This window comes from Epargyreus clarus, unplaced genomic scaffold, assembly GCF_041222505.1.
Source record: "Epargyreus clarus isolate Ecla_fem2 unplaced genomic scaffold, WU_Ecla_fem_2.2 ptg000018l, whole genome shotgun sequence".
Taxonomy (NCBI): Eukaryota; Metazoa; Arthropoda; class Insecta; order Lepidoptera; family Hesperiidae; genus Epargyreus; species Epargyreus clarus.
The window spans coordinates 4,277,279-4,297,616 of NW_027332226.1; the positions used below are offsets into that span (position 1 = coordinate 4,277,279).

The following is a 20,338-nucleotide window of genomic DNA, read 5'->3' on the forward strand; positions in this document are numbered from 1 at the left end:
GTGACGTCAATGACGTCATCCATGTTTTGGCGGGAAGCTGAAAAAAGATGCACGTAAGCGCAACGTACATAATATGAATTAAATAAAAAATATTCTCGTTAGTTGCGCAGTTTGTAGAATAAATAATAAGAATTTACGAGTTCTAAAATTTAAAATATATAATTTATTTAACTTGGATATTTTTCGTAAAAGTGTTTTGACGATTAAGTAAAATTGTAACTGCGCAGTTTTAAAATAAATCCAAAATGTTTTATCCCGTTGACTCCTTAAAGAGAGGCGGCAGGTTTTATTTGTGTTGGGTAGCTGATTCGTGGCCGCTACGGTTTGCAACAATCACACACAGGCAACTGTGGTCGCAGGATATTCGTAAAATTTGGTAAGACATTTTACATACATATTAGAAGTAGTAAAGTTCACTCATCTACTAAGAAGATAGAGTAATTACTTATAACGTTTTTGGTCTTTTCCGTAACATGAACAACCAACGCTAAATAGAAAAAAGAAGTCCTATCTGAAACGTAGGCGACTACGTTCACACTAATAATACACAGTAATTTACTCCTATAAATTTATTTCAAATACACTTCATGTCCGTTGAGTTTGAGGCCTTGAAGTTAATACTGCCAACGTCACCCTATCTATGTATTGATAATCACTGAAACAATGTTTGCCAGGTCTTTATAACTCTTCGTGGTTTAGTGTGTTGCGGTAAAATTCAAAGAATTTCTATTTCCTATTCTATCAAATGTACAAATTGCCTGTAAAATGATTTCATCTTCATTTCAGTGATGATTTATTAGAGGTGATTGTGACGGAATCCGGGCGGCCCGCCAAGCGGTTCTCTTTGCGTCTAAGCTCGCAACTAATGCGCGGCTTGGTGCGCTTATACCAAAGAAAAGTAACCGTTCTCCTAGGTAAGAATAATTGCTATTAACTAGATTAGTTACAAAGCGTACTATTTAATAACATTAGACCCATAAACGACTAATTTTTGCATGATAATAGTGAAGGGTAATAACATAGATTAGTAAAGATTACTCACTCCTAACTAGAAAATGTGCCCAGTTTTGAGAATTGAAATACTTGCGTATAAAAGTTTTGCCACGTCTCCGTGCTAAAATATCCCTAAAATATTTGAAATAATTATTTATTTATTATGTAAATTCATGTAAATTACGCAGTATTAGTTATTTATTCGTAAATTTTCTCTAAAAATGTTTTTATTTGTCAAGAATTCAAAAAAAGAACTTACGATAATAAGCCATTTGTGGCTTCATTCAATTTCAAGGCGGCGAAGTATTTTTACTAATCTATGGGTAATAAATTTAAAATTCATGTGAATTACGTATTTTTGTCTCACAAGTTCCACGTCACTAACACCAAATCTTTGTAGCTACCTAATATAAAATTGTATACCTACCTATAAAGATTGTATTTCAAAATGGCACCATTTATTTCTTCTCGTTTGTTTCTTTGTGTGTGGGACAATGATATTATGGTGTGGGGCAACTTATGTACCAATACAAAAGTCAATTTCTTACTAACCATAAATAATATGTACGATCGTACTATTACGAAAACAATTTCTAAATAACTTGCAGGTGACTTGTGCATGATCAACGCAACTGTTAGCAAAAATGTTAACAAGAAGTAAGTACTAATTTTCATATCTTATAAAACTTGATTCAAAAGTATCATCCATCAATTATACCATCCTAACCATCTAGTGTACCATACATCAGATTTACCAAATCCAAGGCTGTAAATATGCCTAAAAAACATTTACGTGTTGGTGACCGCAGTAACTTCGCTGGGGGGTGCCATCTTCTGAATTTAATAGGCACACCTTTCTCACGGGAAAAGTTCGACTATGCCATCATCATCAGTACATTTTGCCATGGATCTTATTTATTTATGCAATTGGTCATTCAGTCAAGCAGTCTTGAAGTATAGTGGATAAAAGTATTTAGCAAAAAACAGCCACAATAATCATCTGACCAAAATAGTAATATGATTCGAATTGTAAGTAGATGTAGATATTAGGTATATTACAAATCCCTTATCATTATCAAAATGTCGTGTGGCTAACAGTGGGGAAAACTATGGTTACATTACCTACTTATTTTGTGGTTACAATACTTACGAGCGTCATTAAAAGCTAATTTTTTTTTTTCATATTTTCCAAGATTCGTGTTTCAAGAACCAATTATTCTTGAGTCTCGTCCTGAAATTCCTAGACTGGTTATCGAGCTCCCGGAAAATGAAGAGAGAGTTGAAGATATGATCCAGGTGCGTGATTTTAAAAGTACTTATTATACTAAAATAATTAAAAATATCCTTTACCTTAGCCTGGAGATCTTCAACAAAGGTGCAACAAAAACTCTTTAAACCTGACGATGCATAGGCGACTTCTTGATGTTGCAAATTTAGCTTAGCTGCAGGAGATGGTGACTGCCTTATTAGGTTTATGTATAAAAAATCCTAGTGGTAATAACTTCGACCTTACACAATGAGGGTCCAGATCATATTTCAGGCACTTCTAATTTTTAAAATCCCTGAGAGTTCTCTAGAAAAAAAATCTCAAAGGTATATGGAATCTACCAATCCGCACTTGACCAACATATTGGAATATGCCCTAAATATTTTTTCTGATAAGAGACGATCTCCGCTATAGGACAATACTGGATTGATAATGATTGAAAATAAATGACGGCTTTTTATTTAAAATAATTTTATATTATTTGGCTATGTTTTTTGTTCTCAGAGAAGCGGTAACGTTGTCGCCAATGTTCAGGATATAACGTTGAAAGAACCAACATTGCCTGAGCACCAACAGCTGCTTAATGTAAGTATTCCGTCACACCCATTCCATTTACTGTTCGACTCATAAAAGCAGTGTTAAGCGCTGCTGTGTTCCGGTTTGAAGGGTGTGGTAAAGGAGATATACTTTTCCGAGGCGTTCCAGCTTAGTCCTCAGGGGTAGCGGCTCATCTGTGGCCGACCTCAGGTAGGAATATCTAATCCTATCTGGGGTTGATTACAGACGTCCATGGGCGGCCGTAGCCACTTACCATCAGGTGGACTGCATGCTCATTTGCTACTCCTATAGTATAATAAAAATTACCGCTACACCTATCTCTACATAATAACGTTAGCAATGTTAAGACCTGCTGACTTTCTGGTTTGAGTGTTGTGGTAAGAAAGACATATTTTTCCGAGGTAATCAAACTTGTTTCGCATCTGTGGCCAAACTCTGGATAGAATCTAAGCTTATCTGGGATTTAATTCGTGACGTCCACAGGCAGTTCGTGCGACGAATTTTGACTTAGTCAAGATTTACAATTGAAATAAAAAATAATAAACATATTATCATCATTATTTATCCGTAAGTTATGTATGGGTGCAGACGAGGGTGTTTGATTGAGATTTCGAGATGGTTACTAAAACTATTTATTCCATTTCTACAATTGATACTACATTCTAAACTAAAATCTACATTATTCTATGTGAAACTCGTACGATGATGGTAACGAGAATGACGCTCTGTCCGTGGAAACGGTACATGACACCGCACATTACCGGAGTTGGCTCTATATAAAAACTAATCATTTAGTCCGAATATAACAAGTATAACCCAATTTACAAAGTCATGCAAGTAAATATTATTAAACAGGACAATTTCGGCGAGATACATCCAGACCAGGCTCTCCAGCTTCTAGCAGATAGGACGTTGGAAATGATGATGGCCCAAGATGTATCGGTGGCTCAGCAGAGTCTAGAGCTCCCTGCTCTAGACTTCTCGACGGATAAATCGCACGATAAATCGAGACTCGCACCTCACGACACCGCTCAAATGGAACGAATCTCGGAACATGATATGACAATGTACAGGAAATGTAAGTACCTAAGAATAGTACCTAAATAAAATTGTACCTAAGAACGCGCCCCGTGACTGTGGTTCAACCGTAACATAAATTTTCGAAAATTGCTGGACAAATTAAAGAGGAAAGGTAACTTTTGTTTTTGCCTTATTATGTTTTATATTATATTATTTATATTTTTACAGCTATGGGAGAAGACTTGCTACCAATTGATGTTGCCAAAGGTACTTTTTTAAATTTCTAAATTTATTTATCTACCAGACTGTTTATTTCCAAGAAGCTTTACCTAACTTAAAATTTCATGGTATACATGGTAGACTGATTTTGTTATTTATTAAAAGTTTAATACGCCTTGTTTCATTTTCGTAAATGAATTATTTATAAAAAGAAGATATGTTTCCCGTTTGTAATAACAAATGCCTGGTCCACAGAAATTCCTGAAATCCCTGAAATTTCCGAAATCCTGCCTCCCAAACCGCCTGTTCCTCAGCCAGAAATGTTAGTGTACCATCCTATCTTCACTTTTAATAACAAGTATGATTTTACCAAATGATCCATGAATTTTGGAGTTAAACATTGGTAGCCTTTAATAACAAGTGTAAAATCTTACCAGTAGGGGAGTCCGGGAGAGATGACCCGCCCTCCGCTAAAATGCTCATAAATGTTTCCATTCTTACAAAATTGCTATTTCTATAAATTGTATCTGAAGCCTCATTATTTATCTATATTTTCTTATAAGAAAGTTTAATACATTATTAATAGTTTATGAGTAATTAACGATTTCTACCAAATTGACATTTGGCTAATATCTCCCGCCTGGGTGGGAGACTTGACCCTCCAACTAGGGAGCCTTTACCCGGATTTAAAAATAGGCAAAATAATTATTGGAAATTGTAATTCTACAAATATTGTAATTGTACATAATACAAATTGAATCATAAGAATATGGTACATAATGTTACATAGTAAATGAGGACACGAACAAGGTACTTTGGACATCTTTGATATATATATATATACATTCAGATTCCTCCTCGGCCAAAATTGATGGTGAATTGGCCCTAGACGTTTCATTCATGAATACTGATGCTGATGTTGAAGGCTCTGATTGACGTTGTACAATAAATGTTGAATGTAATTCGATAGTGGTTACATTTGGGGGTAGTTCTGCAGCTACTAAAAGTTAAGAAATCGAAGAAACATCTTGCTCTTGCAGTTCACTAGTCATTCCTCTATCTGTTACCGCGTAGCATAAAAAGTCTTCATCTGTAAAGGTTAAAGGGGTGTATCCCAGTTTTTCAAAATCCACTCAAAATATTGGATTAGCTAATAGTCTACGACATAATAGTTCTTACAAATCCGGGTATATTGTAGATCGTAACAGTTCGTCCTGGGTTACTTATCATCCAATTATTCATGGCTGAGTTATATCTAGTCTTGAAAGATGAATAAATGGAAACATGTATGTAATGGGGTGGTAAAGTCAGCAAAGTTACTACATTTGATTTTGCGTATTTCACGACTTCAATAACGACATGACTTTCGTGGTTGTCGAGGATAAACAGAACACGTTTTTGAAGAGACGCGTTGGAATATTTCACAAAATGCTCCACAAATTTGACAAAATCTTGTTGGTTTGAGGTTTTCAAAGAAATCAGTAACGCTTTTTTTATTAAAGCTGATTTGGATAAACTTGTTGCTTATCAATATCGCCTAAAGCATTTCTTATTACTGACAAATATAAATTACTTCTGTTTCTATCTGTTTCTTTTTTCTTATATTTGAAAGGCTTTTTGAATGATTATCTGAAATAAAATAAAAAAATATTGCGGGAGAAACGAGACTGATAGCGGGAGAGATTACCCTGGGTAAAGTCTCCTCCCAACGCCGGGGTAATGTCTCCCACCCCACGTCAAGCTGTCTGTTATTAATTTTTTATAAAAAACTATGACACCTAAGTACAAGCTGTCTGCCGTGAATGTTACTAGGATATTATCACTTACGATGTATATAAATGACGTGCTGAAATTTATTCACAGTAAACAATAGAAATCAAATATAGAAAATTGAAAAAAGTTACTTATCGGGCACGAAAACGTATTATAATTTCTCACTTCTAAACCAAACTGCCGATTGCAACGGCATCGCGTAAGCGAGGTGGGGGGCGCCTATGGAGTTTAAGAAATTTGACAACGTCGCAATATCTAGTTCTACAAAAGTTCTATGAGCTGTGGCAAATATCTCCCACCTGCTAAACTCTCCCGGACTCCCCCTATATATTAAGATATATTCCCTAAGAAAATTAAATGTTTATGTCAGTAAATATTACCATAAAAAAGGTTTTTAAGATGGACTTTAGTCTATAGTTTTGTCGTCTTCAATTTCTAACAAGTAAGAACGCACGGCAAATCTAAGTCATTTAACTCATTCTTATTGAGTTCAGTCTGTGTGTTCTCGCTCGTACGTAGATATGGGTTTTGTGCGTCCGTAAGGTATGTCTGTGCTGTAGGGAATAAATAGAAAATTATATTCAGAGACATTTTATCATAGTACAATATTAAATTGCAACATTAATTTGTTTTGTAGATTACGTTTAATAAATAGACAAAACATATTGTTGTTTATTTAAGTCTTCAAAATAATAGAACACATCATTTGAAAATACCTACCTACCTATTAATTGCATTTTATTGCACAGACAAATGATTGAAAAAGAAAGTAACAAAGTTCAAGAATTACCAAAAGATTCACCTATAGAGGAGCCCAAGCAAAATGAGCCAGAACAAATTATTTTGGAGGTAAAAAAGACTTAAATTTATTTGTTAAAACATAACTAATTCTAAGAAATGGTAGAACCGGTATAGTTCGACCGTGTTTCCAACATCATTTCTAGCGTGAAGCAGTTTATGTGTCGGTGGAAGGGTGTGGATACTAGTCAGATAAAAAAATCTCCATTCTCAATGGAACAACCTCCGCACGCATAGTTCTACAATTGTTCAGCTCTCTAATAGCTACGTATCTCATCTTATACCTCATAAAAATGTAAAGTTACATGCTATGCATATATAAATACTATAGTTATAATTTAATTATTATCATAATTATTTCAAAGGAACTAGAAGAAATAGAGCCGCAAGCGAAGCGCCGTCGTTTGAAAAGCAAAATTATTGACAAGAATATTCAACTGAGTTCAAACTTCCTACGCTCTCGGATCAATAACATTGGAGTAGAGTTGAGATGCGAGGTACAATATACTCTTAGTAGTTGCTTAAAGTAGCGAGAATAGGTCGGCCAAAAAAACATTACTTTATGGAGAAATATATACTTACTTAAGAATTATAAATATGAGTCTCTGAGATAAGACTAATATCGATGAAAAAAGTCCTCCATTTCTGATATGTAAGCCCTCCTAAGCCATCCTAGTGTACCTATGTATTTGCTTAAGCGCTCGACTAGTGTATAAGTAGCTATCACAAAAAAGTATGTTATCGCCAACGGCTCATACCAATATATTAGAATATCATTGATACTTGACCAATTTCAATCACCCTTATCAATAATTAAGCCCTCCTAAGCCATCCTAGTGTACCTATGTATTTACTTAAACGCTCGATTAGTGTATAAGTAGCTATCACAAAAAAAAGGTATGTTAATCGCCAACGCCTTTGACCAAAGAGACTATGTTCTTACCTATAATGCTTTTATATTTTTTAAGAAGACTACCTCCGAAATACTCCGAATCCTTTACTTACTTAAGTTAGGTTTATGCATATTTGTATCTAATTAGTAATTACGCACGAGAAGGGAGTGGCGTAATACCTACTGGCAACCCGACAAAATTATTACTTTCGTGGGCTATAACGTTGCGGAAATTCCTCAATGTAGGTAGATATTATGCATTCATGCATTTGGTTTGCCTTCCTTAATTATTACCATAAATATAGAGGGTTTGGTAAGTACAGATCGTGCTTAGTTACGTATTTGAATTCAGATAAGTACCTAATAATTACAAAATTATTTCTGTATTTATCGATACATAAGCGTCTACTATTATTTAAGGAATAGACTAGAAGTAGGTATATCAAAGGTATCAAGTTATCAACACATATTTTTCATCATGTTATTAAATATCCACTACGAATAAATATTCATTAATATTACCATAATTTAAAAAATAAAAATATGACTTGAGAACTACGCCTACTATACAATATTGCTATGATGCTTACTACCGTCTGAAAATAATTTGCGGTAAGTACGACTATTCACCTACCCTCAAACGATTTAATGAAGAAGGCGTTTTCGTAAAATTATGTGTGACTTTTCACTTTACCTTCGACTACCCGTTCTCATATTACGTATGTTAAATATTTCCGTATACCTACCCTCACAAAACAGGATAGTACAGACGACGTTATACACATTCGTGTGTCAGCCGACGCCCTGTTGAACAGGCCTGCCCGCGCGGGGCCCAAGGTCCGCTCGAGCCTGGGCTACACTCTCACCAGCTTGTTCCTGAGGAATCTAGGTGTTGTCAACAAACGGACCCTGGCTGAGAGAGAATTGGAGGTAGGGTTTCGTTTTTAGTTACAATGTTTTTCCATAAAGTATTAAATGAAATATCGGCATTAATTTCGAAGTGATAACAGAATTGTGGAAAATAATACAATTAGTCACAAGTACCTACTTCATCTGAAACCAAAATATTTAAATTGAAATTGAATCGTTTTGTTTGTATCTTCTTTGTTCACAATTACGAAATCACGAAATTATCATATTTTATTTGTATGTTGAGCGATTATTCACGACGATTTAAGAATCCTAGATAGTATCCAACCTTAGATCGTCGGATATAATAAAAATTAATACTTAGTTTTGATCAAAAATAATCATGGTAACAGGAAGCTATGGCACTTCGTACTGAGCGATTCCGCTACATATCAATGCTCGAGAAGATCATAGAAGAAGTAGAGCCAATAATGGAACACGATAGGCCTCAACAATTCATAGAACAAGATATAAACCTGGACAAAGAAATGGTAGATGTGGCGACGCCTCGTGTAAGCGAGGACATATCGGATCTCCCCACTCAAGTGATAGAAACACTGTCACAGGTCCGGAGACGAACTGATGAAGACGAGATTTCGGTAAGTGAATGTTTATTTTTTGAATGCATGTGAATGTATTTGAATGCACGGGTATGTTCATAGACAATGTTCACCAGGCCACAAAAACCTTCACAAAAGATACTAACCCATATGAACTGGCGGTATTTAAAAGGCCCTAGCTCAAGAATGAGACTCAATTATCTTGTAATTTTATCAAAAATATTATATTTTAATTCAGTATTTCTAACGTGCAATATTATATACATTCAAATACAAAGTAGTTTTAACCAGTATCTTTCACTACATTATTCCCCTTTTATAGCCAAAAAGACCACGCCGTTGTGGTTATATCTCCTTTAAGGAAAGTCGAAAAACTGCTGCAGATGTAGTCCCGGCTGACGGTAAGTGAATTTATGAAGAATATAACAATAATTTTAAGGTAATCATACGATGCAAACGGGACTCGTCTTTTACAAGTAAATTAAAATAAAACAAAGGCAATTTTATTTTAGAAGCCAATAAAGAAAATATCTCGAACAATATTCCACTTGAGTTCCAACATCAAGCGTTACGTACTGAAAGAGATCTCACGAGCATGCTGCAAGAGGCAGGGCTCGCGGATTTGCCGACACAGAGACAGATTGAACCCGAAAAGGAACCAAGTCCTAGAGGAATCCCACAAAGAGCCCGTAGGCGTGGAAGCGAAAGTTCTGAAACGCCTCTGGGCAGCTTGGATAGGACTAAAGTGTCGCTGGGCGACTCTGATAAAACTACAGATTCTAAGAGGTTTATACGGTAAGTTGATTTTCTATTATATAAACCGTAGATAGCGTTGCGAATAAAAGTTGCGGGATTAATGTGTTTTAAAAGAAATACAAAGTAAAACTTATCATTTGTAGGTACATAAAAATCTCACCCGTAGAAAAACATTTGTACGTTCACGATGGCACGGTAATAGTATCTGTACTAGATACTATACCGTGACGATGGTGTCACGTGCTCCCTTTGTTGTTATGTAACAACGTACACAAAAATTTAACATTTCCGTTTTTTGGTAAGAAGTAAAATCAAGAAAAATGCAGTTTTCTGATAATAGTCTTATTTGCATGTATTTCGTCGTCGTCAACCTATTAATATCCCACTGCTGGGGTCAAGTTTCCTTCGGAGTAGTAAAACGCAAATTTTAAAGTTTAGCGCAGTTAATGTGCCCAATTAACTAGTCATTTTTAAATATTTCAGTGATCAATGGGGAACTCAGGGCACGATGATAAAGATTCTGATCTGCATTAGGGAAAACATGAGGCCATTAGACGTGAAGAATCTCATCGCCCAAGGGCCCCTCATGCCCGGGTACAAGAGTGTTATCGCCGCGCGCTGTTTTACATCTATATTAAGTACGTTAATAACATTGCTCTCACTTTTTACACAAATCGTTACCACTTAATAAAATATAGATAAGAAATATACAGTTGAATAGAATTTTTTTTAAAGTCTAAAATTATGTCGATGGTTAATAAATTATTTTTTAAATTTCAGAACTGAAACAGCACGGTTTCATAAATATAAGGAAAGATCCAAAAACTTTGGAAATAAGGGACATTACTCTTGGTGCCAAAATCGAACAGGTTATATAGATATTTTATTTTTATCGTCATTGATTCTTAAAATTTTATATTAGTACACTATTTGTAAATGCTTAATTATAATTTGATGGTTTATAATAATACTATTTTGTTAATTTTATAATTTGTAGAAGTTTAATTTGTATAATTTAAACAAAAGTTTTCTATAATTTAAAAAAGTTTTGTTACTTAAACTACTAAAATAATAAAAATAAAACAGTAACCTGATATGAACAGTTTATTTGAGTAATTTGTATATAATGATATGATTTCTGTACAACTTTACACAAGTCATCAACTAGATTCAAGTCAACTAGATATTTTTATGAGTATCTTATACTTAGGAAGTGGCTTAATAATTTACAAAGTTCTAATAGCGTGAATGGAAGCTGTACATTAATAGTTGACTTAATAATACCTTAGCTACATTTTACATTTATTTGCTAGATTCTTAATTTACATAAAATTACAGTCGTACATTATAGAATTGGAATATTATTAAAACTAATAGTTATACTTAAAGACCTTAGTGGGGAATATTTTATACATTAATTCAATACGGAAACATTACAATATTCGCAGTAGCTAAACGATTTTCCCTACATTGGTAAGCATATCACTATGTCTTTAAATTTATACAAAATCAGTCTCCTACTATTTGTAACTAAACGCTGTATGAAAATGTGTTATTATAAATCAACTAACGCTCAATACTTACAAATCAAAGGCAGTCGTGCGCTATCGCTTTAGGACGTTCGACACTGGACGTTTGGACAGAATTTAACGGCGATACAAAATGCATAAATAATTAATAGTTACCGTTGCCACTAACAATCACCACGTGAAACATTACTTCCTATAACGAATATCTTTTATCGACGCCTAAGATTACACCAGAAGCAACTCAGACACACCTCAATGTTTCACAGCCTTACTACAGTCGTTCAAACTCACTCAATTACAATACAGTCTAGCCAACAGGCTTAGGAATGACAATTCATTACTTTATTAGCTACCATATTTGCACGATTTAATTCGTAGACTGTACACTATTATGTAAACAATATTATGGGAGCATAAAAAGTTTCAGAGAACACTTAGATATATAAAATTCATAATTATTAAAGTTTCTAAGTAACAATTTAAACAAAAATCGGAAGTAAGCAAAACGATTAGGAATTTCATTAACAATTTTATAATAAACATTATTCTATATTATCTATACTTCAATTGTTTATAGTAAGAGAAATTCTCAGGTATTCATTAGGATATTTGAAGAGCCTATAATACATTTCATCTTAAAATTAAGGCATAATAGTATCAGCAACAATTGTATAGCTTGCTGAAGTTTCTGGGAACTAAATTACTAAAACCGCCAAATGTGACATTATCACAGTTAACACACTTGGGTAAGTACCTATTTTTATGACATTTTTTTATGGAATGGTAACACCTGATACAGTGGTGTCAGTTTAAACGCGGGTCATTGTCGTCAATAAACTAATTAAATTAAAAGCAAAGCAAAGAATATAAATGAGTAGACAGGCTTTTAATGGTTATGTTTTTAAATTAAATTGGAGTAATAAAAAACCCGTCCACTCATCATTATTCTTTAACATTTTGTTAAGGGAATACAAATCCAAATAAATCTATACCAGTAAACATACCACAAATTAAAACGCTTTGGATTTAAATATTTGGATGTATCGGTAATTAGGTTACAGCCGTGCGACACCCATCTATAAAATGTAGAAAGTAAAATTGACGTTTTACATCTCAAATGTCAATTTCGGTCATCGAATAGAAGCACTTACTATAAAGCGTAAAATGCAAAATTTTTGAGAGCCATCCTGGTAACTTACTAAAATAATAAATCGATAATTTTAAATTACAGTGATTTTTCAATGATCAAATCTAACAACTGAGACTTTTTTGAAAAGCGTTCAAGTCGTTACCGTAACAGCAGAGTTTCGTTATATTATTATAAATTGTAGCATGATATATTAGTGCTATATTTTAATATTCAACAACTAGTACTATATTTATATAAAATGGTTGTGTATGTCTCGCGTAGTTTAAATTGATTTATTTATAAAATGTTTCGTTTTCCCAAAAAAAATACTGTCATTTTAAAATAATACAGTAAGTAGTTTTTGTGATTACTTTTGACATTCCAGCATTACGTATGTCAAACTTAGATTAGTAATGCCAAGCTACAATTTATAAGAACGCAACGGAAGGTGCATAGCTCCGTCCCCGGCGTCGGGGTTCACGGGGCGAGCGAGTCGGGGAACTCCTCGGGCGCGTCCGCGTAGTGCATGCTCTCGAAGTAGTGCTGCGGGCGGCCCGCCCACAGCGCGTCGCCGGCCGCCTCGTACAGCGCCGAGCGGGACAGCTCCAGCGCCAGGTTGCGCGGCAGCAGCTCGGCGGGCAGCGGGCGCAGGCGCGGCAGCAGCGGCGCCAGGCGCGCCGCGCGCGACACGTACTCGGCCAGCGCCGCCGTGGCCGCGCCCGCTAGGCCCGCGTCCGCCTCGTCCGCGTCGGCCGCGTCGTCCGAACCCGCGTCGTCCTCGCGCGCCTGTCGACAGTGCACTCGTTAGCGCGCCGGCCGCGAGCGACGCGCCCACAATAGAAATAATAAATATTTGTACTGTGACGCGGCGGTCGTTTATTCATTGGCCTACTGTTAGTGATTAATAAGGCGTCGTTAGTACAAATATTATATTATTTATCCCGATAAAGAGGTAGCGTTTTTTTTTATTGTTAATAATATTGTTTTATGAAGCGACCCCGCGTTAAAACGTATTTAATGTTAAAATATATTTTATATTTAATAAAGTTCGCCTCGCACGCCTGTCGACAGTGCACTCGTTAAACCGGCCGCGACCGACGCGGCCGCAGTAGAAATATTTAACAGTATGAAAACTCCCTACACAGCGTTCGAAACGGTACACTCATACAAACATGCGCATCGACGAGGCCCCTTAGCGGTCATGTTGCTATTTAACGCTTACGCTTTCTACACTCACAGCCCCACACTAGGATTCCCTGTGTCGTGGGTGCCATGAACACACACATAGACAAATACACAAACACCCAGACCCAGAAACAGAAATCTAAATTCATCATTTAGATATCTGTCAGGCCGGGGATCGAACCCGGGACCCTTCGCGCGTCAGACCGGCATGGTGACCACTCTGACACGCGGGTCGTCCATTTATTTCCGCAATCTTTTTAAAAATGCCACGAGAGTGTTGCGTGGTATACGGCTTTTGAATTCGGCTTCATCAAAACCGGAGTTATCGTTTTTAATTCATTTTTATGCTTATTAATTTCATTTATTGCTTTCATTTTTATTAAATTGTGTGCTTCCGCGAAAGCTCGTAAAAGGTTACGCCATAATTGAAAAGAAATTAAAGATCTACAAAAAATCAAACCAAGCTGTATCAATTTTACACTGTTTTGCGTATTTAAAGGTATAATAATAATTATTATCGTATTTTGCTGGGATTAACCGACGCCGTGAGATTACTACTTATATTATTCGTAAATTGCGTAGTTATTGCAATTCGATTGATCGAACATAAAAGCACAGTAAATTCTAAAATAGAAATAAATAACATTATTATTATTAAAAATTAATATAGTGACAACTTTATTACTCAACGGAGTATAGATTCTATCAACTAGGCTAAGTTTCCATACTGTTCCATATTTGTTCTGTGACGCGGCGGTCGTTTATTCATTGGCCTACTGTTAGTGATTAATAAGGCGTCGTTAGTACAAATATTACATTATTTATCCCGATAAAGAGGAAGCGTTTTTTTATTGTTAATAGAATTGTTTTATGTAAGCGACCCCGCGTTTTAACATATTTTATATTTAATAATCATTATACTTGCGATTGTTAACATTTTTTATGAATGTTATTCATAAAATCACAATTATAGTGCAATGCGTAATTTTTTGAATTACTCAACCTAAGTCTTAATTAAACATAAAGTTTTTTTCATAAGTTACACTCATCTAACACAATATTAATTTAATTTGTTTTTATGAAGATAACAATAACTGTACAATTTGAAATTTGAAACCGACTTGTTGTAATATTCGCGATATTCTTTTAACTCTTTAAAAACCACATTTAGTCCTAGCACTATTAAAATCATTATTTTTTCACGCCCGTATTAAGTGTAATTATACTATTAATAAATTATTACGCGAGTACTTGCTTTTTAGATAACATGAGTACAATTCACTTTTTATCTAATTAGCTAAAATCTAAAACTTGTTTTACCATAACAAGTTCACGCCGTGCATCTGATACTTCAAACGACAAATCCTACGAGTGTTTCCATATTATTCCAACAGTGCAATCAGCCAAGTGATATTTATTGCTTTTCGTTTGTGACCAGCCAATCAATTTGCCGTTATGCCACTATGTCAAAATAAAAGTAAATAATAGAAAAAAATCACACAAAATAAACCAAAAATAAAATATAACGCAACAGAAACTATACTACTTGTGTACGGTCTATTTACTTGTGTTTAAATTAAATGTGTGATTATGACAGCATGTGAGGTGTTTATAAACATACTTAAACTTACCATTTATTATATTTATATTTCCATTTGCACAAGAATAATTTCATATTAAACAGTAATGACTTACAATATCTTAATAATATGGGTCATATTATAAATGTATACAATCCAATTTTTAATATAATTTTATACAACCTCATAATATCATAGATAAATTTGACACCAAATATAAAAACCTAACAAAAGGAGTGAAATTATACATTTTCATTAAATTATCGGAATTTAATAACAATTAAACAAATAATTGAAGTGCGACATTAACATCTTTGAAGATTACAACTTATTGTGTATAGGTATTTTGTGTATTCGTTAAATTCAACGTAAATTTTTACAAAATGCTTTAGTTTTTCAAAATTTTCTTCATAGGTGTATAATAAGAACGACATACCTAAACACAACAAGTTTCACAAAAATTAAATTTTGTCTCTATATGTATGTATAGATTAAATATATTGTATATGTCCAGATTGACAGCCGTGATAGAGAAAAGTATATAATAATATAAATTAAAAGTAGACGACATCACTTTACCATCTACGCCCAGATACAATTTTTGTTTGTTTTGCCACATGGCCCATCTTGACATTCTTGAAATTAAGCAATCTTGACATTTACAATATCTTAGCGTTATATTTATAATGTGAAATGCATTACAATGATATACATTAAACATAATACATGGTTTTTAAATTCATGCACATTCAGAATAACAGGAAAATAGAATCGTATTTTATATATTTTTTTCATGCACAACAATTTAATACAGTCTGAAATATACATTAGTATATATTATTTAAAATTAAAATCAATTTACATGGCAGACGAGATTTATATTGAACAATTCGCATTTATTCATGCAATTTATTGAAAAATCAAATTGCAAAATGCTCCTCGGCTATTTTTAATTTATTTTGTGGGATATATTTAGGTATCATTCTATATTTTAGACATGCAGGTTTATCTCTCATTTATCATAATTATATTGTATACGAATTCCTATTATTATTATAAATATCTGTTAAAAGGTTATAAGGTTATAAAATACCACTACCAGGGTAAATCCAACCGTGTGAGTTAATCAAAAATTTTTTTTTTGTGTCGTCATTGTTGTAAGTTACAATTTTTCAAATCATTATTAGTGGCATGCTAATCTACTCGGCTCGGAATTCAACGGGTTAGTCTACACGGTAGTAATGAGACTACACTACTGTTAGAACGGGTTAAATGATAATGAATAAACGAAGGGGTTAATCAATAAAATAAAAACAGAAAAGAAAGAACGAAAACAAAACTTACGATCGACATAATGGCATGAGCGCTCGGCGGCGCAGCGGAGCGCGGGACGCGACCGGACATGAGCCGGGAGCCAGAGCCGTGAGCCGCGGAACAGTTAATTAGCGGGTGAGTCACTGGACGGTGCACTGTCACACGGTGGGTTCGTATTAGCACTCGGGACACGGTTAGTCGGGGCTCGCGGCTACGAGTCCTTGAAGGTGAACCATGCGGTCCAGAAGGATCGGGTGCGCACCTTGTTGTCGTACGCGGCGGGCGAGCGGCGCACCGGCACGCCCGAGCGCTCCTTGCGCGCGGGCGCGGCGCCGCCCGCGGACGAGCGGCTGCGCGTGCTGGCGGCCGAGCGCACGGAGCGCACCGAGTGCGCGGAGGGCGGGCGCGGCGGCACGCTGGCGGCGGGGGCGGGCGGCGCGGCGGGGCGCGAGGGCGGGCGGGGCGCCAGGCCCTTGTGCAGCGGGATCTTGCTGGGGCGGCGGCGCGGCGTGCCGTCGTCGTCGGGCAGCGGCAGCGGCTGCATGTCGCGCATGGAGCTGTGCGCGTCGCGGCGCGGCAGGCTGTCGGCGCTGGCGCTGCGCGGCTTGCTGCCCTCCAGCTGCCGCACGCGGGCTCGGGCGCCCTCCAACTCGATGCTCTTCTCTTCCAGCTGGAATTCGATCGCGAGTAATGTTATAGACTTTCTTTGAAAAGTTTTTAAAAGCTACAATAATAAACGAATAAATTAAAAAAAGAAATATGTGTATGTATAGCCCCATGTTTCGTGGGAGTCTAAAATATTTATTACAATTTATAGGTATACGAGTACATAGGTACGTATTTTTATACCATCTTCAATTCTTTGTATCATCAATACATTACAACCTAAATATTTCTGACATAATAAAAAAATAGTCATCATATTCCAACTTTACAAGTAGCTAACCGTACACAACTTGTTAACTACAACGTTCCAAAGTAGGTCAGCGCTTGTCAAAAGGAATCAGATTTACATTCATTTGAAATGCATTAAAAGCAGGCATTCGGAACAATTTGACATTCGCCAATTTATGTTGACATTCTGATTTATTGAGCAACTGGAGTGGGCGTACTTTACAAAGATGTAATTAATAATTATCGTAAACCATTTACATATATTATTAACATTATTCGAATCGATTCTAGTGCAAACATTAACATAAAATTATGTTATGTAGATTAATAGACCATATTGCAAGCAATAATGTCATATAATTTGGCCCCAATTAAAAACATTTAGAAATAATTTTATTCTGGCTACAAATTCCTTGTAGAGAGTAAGTCTGACATAATCGTGAGAAAATTAATTTACTGCAAATTCTTGATATTCTCGAATTATTTGTCTTGCACCAATTCGTACAAGGCTATCATAGTTTATTATAGCGAAAAAAAAACAAATAGAAATAGGGTTCAATCTGAAGCTGATCACAGATGTCTAAGGTCATAGATGCTTCACGCTAGAAACATAAGAAACTGTTATAAATAGACTTATTCTTGTCCCTGTAGTCTCGGGAATAGAATAGGACTACGGTATCCCCTGCCTGTCGTAAGATGGGGGTTGCGGACGGCAAGAGTGGGAGCAAGCGACCCCGGGAAAGACCAGAGCCCGATAGGGGCATCGCGTTTGGAGGAATCCGATTGTGTTTGTCTTGTTTGTGAGTTTTCCACGAAACGCTGAGGACGGCCACCGGGAGGATTTTAGTGCGATGAAAATCCTAGATAACAGCGTCGAGTACCTTTTGAAGGTTTCCCCCCGTGAAAGAAAAAAAGATAGACTTACTCTGAACTTAAGGTCTTCGTTGATGTCCTTGGCGCGTTCGAGCCTTTCTGTGAGCAGCGAGCGCTGCGCCGCCGCATGTCGCAGTTGCTCACTGAACACCTGCAAATATACCAACAAATCCTATTAGATTAGCTGTACACATATAGATTATTCTATAACTGGTGTCCGTACCAATTACACCTGGGTTAGGTAGATGAACGAAACAGGACGATTATGCCGTATGAGTGATCTGAGAGTATTCCGTGGTGCGACTTAGGATCTACTGCTACCACATCTATTTTAGACTCATTATAGCGGCGTTCAACGCTCGTGTACCCTGATTATACGTGTTTTTATGTATCTGGTGGTAAGGCAGAGGTTTTCATGAAGCGATCCTACTTAGTCATTAAGAGTAACAAGGTATCTGTAGCCGACTGACGGATGGTGGTAGCGACTAGCGAGGACTGCAATACTATTTGGGTTTCATTATAAATGACCACAGCATCCTACTATGGAGTTATAGTGTAGCTGTAGGCCGCGTTTTTTGTTTTTGCACTCTTCATAACTTTCTTATCTAAAATTTGAAGATTACGAAATAAAAATATTTATTCTTTGTCCTCAAACAAAAACCCAAGGCTCTAAGAATAAAAGCTTTCTCATTAAAATATACTTAAAGCTAATATTCTTCAAACTCAAAGGTAAATTAATATTCATTCAGCAATAACCTTTACGCTTAAATAGCTACCACGAATTACGCCTTAATATCTGAAGATGTCTTATGCAAAGGACATTAGGCGTAAGTACTTAAAGGGCAGAGTGTACAAGAGTCAAGGACGTTAAGATAACCTATTATGAAATCAATTTCAAAACGCAAACAGTTAAAAGAATTAAGCAATAGGCAGTGAAGTAGAGACTTTTAAAGTTTCAACTTATTCCTCTTTTTTCAGGGCTAGCTACGCAACTGTGAAAGAACTGAGATGTGATACTGAGGGTTATAATGGCATGGCAGTGTTTTACAAACTGTGGATCAATATTATCATAGGATCCCTAGATGGTTCGCACAGCCTTAATAAAAAAAGAAATAAAATAAACTTTAAAATGATATTTCCACAAAAAATATTGTAACGCGTAGCGTTGTGATCGATGTAAAAATATATGTATTTGGGCGATACATCATGATGATAAGAATTAAAAATGTATGAATTTCCTATTTGTAACGTAGTAAAAAGTCGACAACATTGTAACGTGTAAGGGTAACACGGGAGGGTAATGGAATAGATTGAAAAACACACATTTGGTATTGATAATATATGTCCATTGTCCATATAGGTCGCTTAACATCAGAGTCGTGGACCTTAGGATCATTCTAAAGTAGGTAAGCGGCGACAATTCGGACTTTCTATGTAGTTAAAGTTGCAATTTTTTTGTTAGAACAATTCATTTGACTACTATGCTAAAACCTTATTTAAAATCGAATGTAATCGAAAAACACGATTGATCGATAAATGCTCGTAAGCATATGATGTGCACGGCATGATTGAAATGTGGTTACTAACATAGTAGAAAAACGAACCACTGACATGTCGGGTAGTCCCCCATAATGGACAACTGCTCTTATCTCATGACTTGATGGAACTGTCGTAATGTCAACGAGATAGGATTGTATGTTTAGTGATTTCACGCAGAATCGATGCATCGTTAGTCATTCTTCAAACGATCCAATCTCCCTTATTATATCGTATAACAGATGACTCGCAACAATAGCGCTCTCAGATCATAATAAATCTTGTTACTGAACATCGTTTTGCTATCAGTGTGCATGAGAATAATGGCATGAATCACGGTACGTGATGATGTCTATTGAGTAACTCTACTCGGTCTAGATAAAAGCATATGGATACAAGACATATGGTTGTTGTATATAAACAAATAGTCGGTCAAACCAAACAAATATTAAAAGCGATCTTTTTACCAGACAAATGAGGGAAAAACGAATTGAATGAAGAGGAGTAAGAAAGTCTAATATCATCGCCATGACATAGCTATATTTCTGGAAGG

General features: G+C 35.8%; 2 protein-coding genes across 5 annotated transcripts in view; one reads left to right on the forward strand and one right to left on the reverse strand.

Annotated features, from left to right (window-relative positions):
• The first annotated feature begins 201 nt into the window (after nucleotides 1–201).
• Nucleotides 202–10,839, forward strand: LOC140749551 (uncharacterized). Its single transcript, XM_073082636.1, has 16 exons — nucleotides 202–376; nucleotides 787–914; nucleotides 1,602–1,650; nucleotides 2,187–2,289; nucleotides 2,765–2,845; nucleotides 3,674–3,896; nucleotides 4,067–4,105; nucleotides 4,313–4,379; nucleotides 6,580–6,679; nucleotides 6,994–7,125; nucleotides 8,280–8,450; nucleotides 8,783–9,028; nucleotides 9,312–9,390; nucleotides 9,502–9,784; nucleotides 10,229–10,383; nucleotides 10,526–10,839. Exons 1-16 carry the CDS (start codon nucleotides 246–248, stop codon nucleotides 10,621–10,623), a joined length of 2,085 nt encoding a protein of 694 aa, XP_072938737.1. The 5' UTR covers nucleotides 202–245; the 3' UTR covers nucleotides 10,624–10,839.
• Nucleotides 10,836–20,338, reverse strand: part of jvl (javelin-like) — a 155,131-nt gene continuing 145,628 nt past the window's right edge. For 3 of the 4 annotated variants that reach the window (XM_073082639.1, XM_073082641.1, XM_073082640.1), the window contains 3 exons: nucleotides 18,302–18,400; nucleotides 16,745–17,152; nucleotides 10,836–13,189 (listed from right to left, as the gene is read on the reverse strand). In XM_073082639.1, the coding sequence (XP_072938740.1) occupies nucleotides 12,881–13,189; nucleotides 16,745–17,152; nucleotides 18,302–18,400 (816 nt within the window). In that variant the 3' untranslated portion in view covers nucleotides 10,836–12,880. Of the gene's footprint in view, nucleotides 13,190–16,559; nucleotides 17,153–18,301; nucleotides 18,401–20,338 lie in introns of those variants that run through there. The other variant, XM_073082642.1, reaches the window with a different exon arrangement.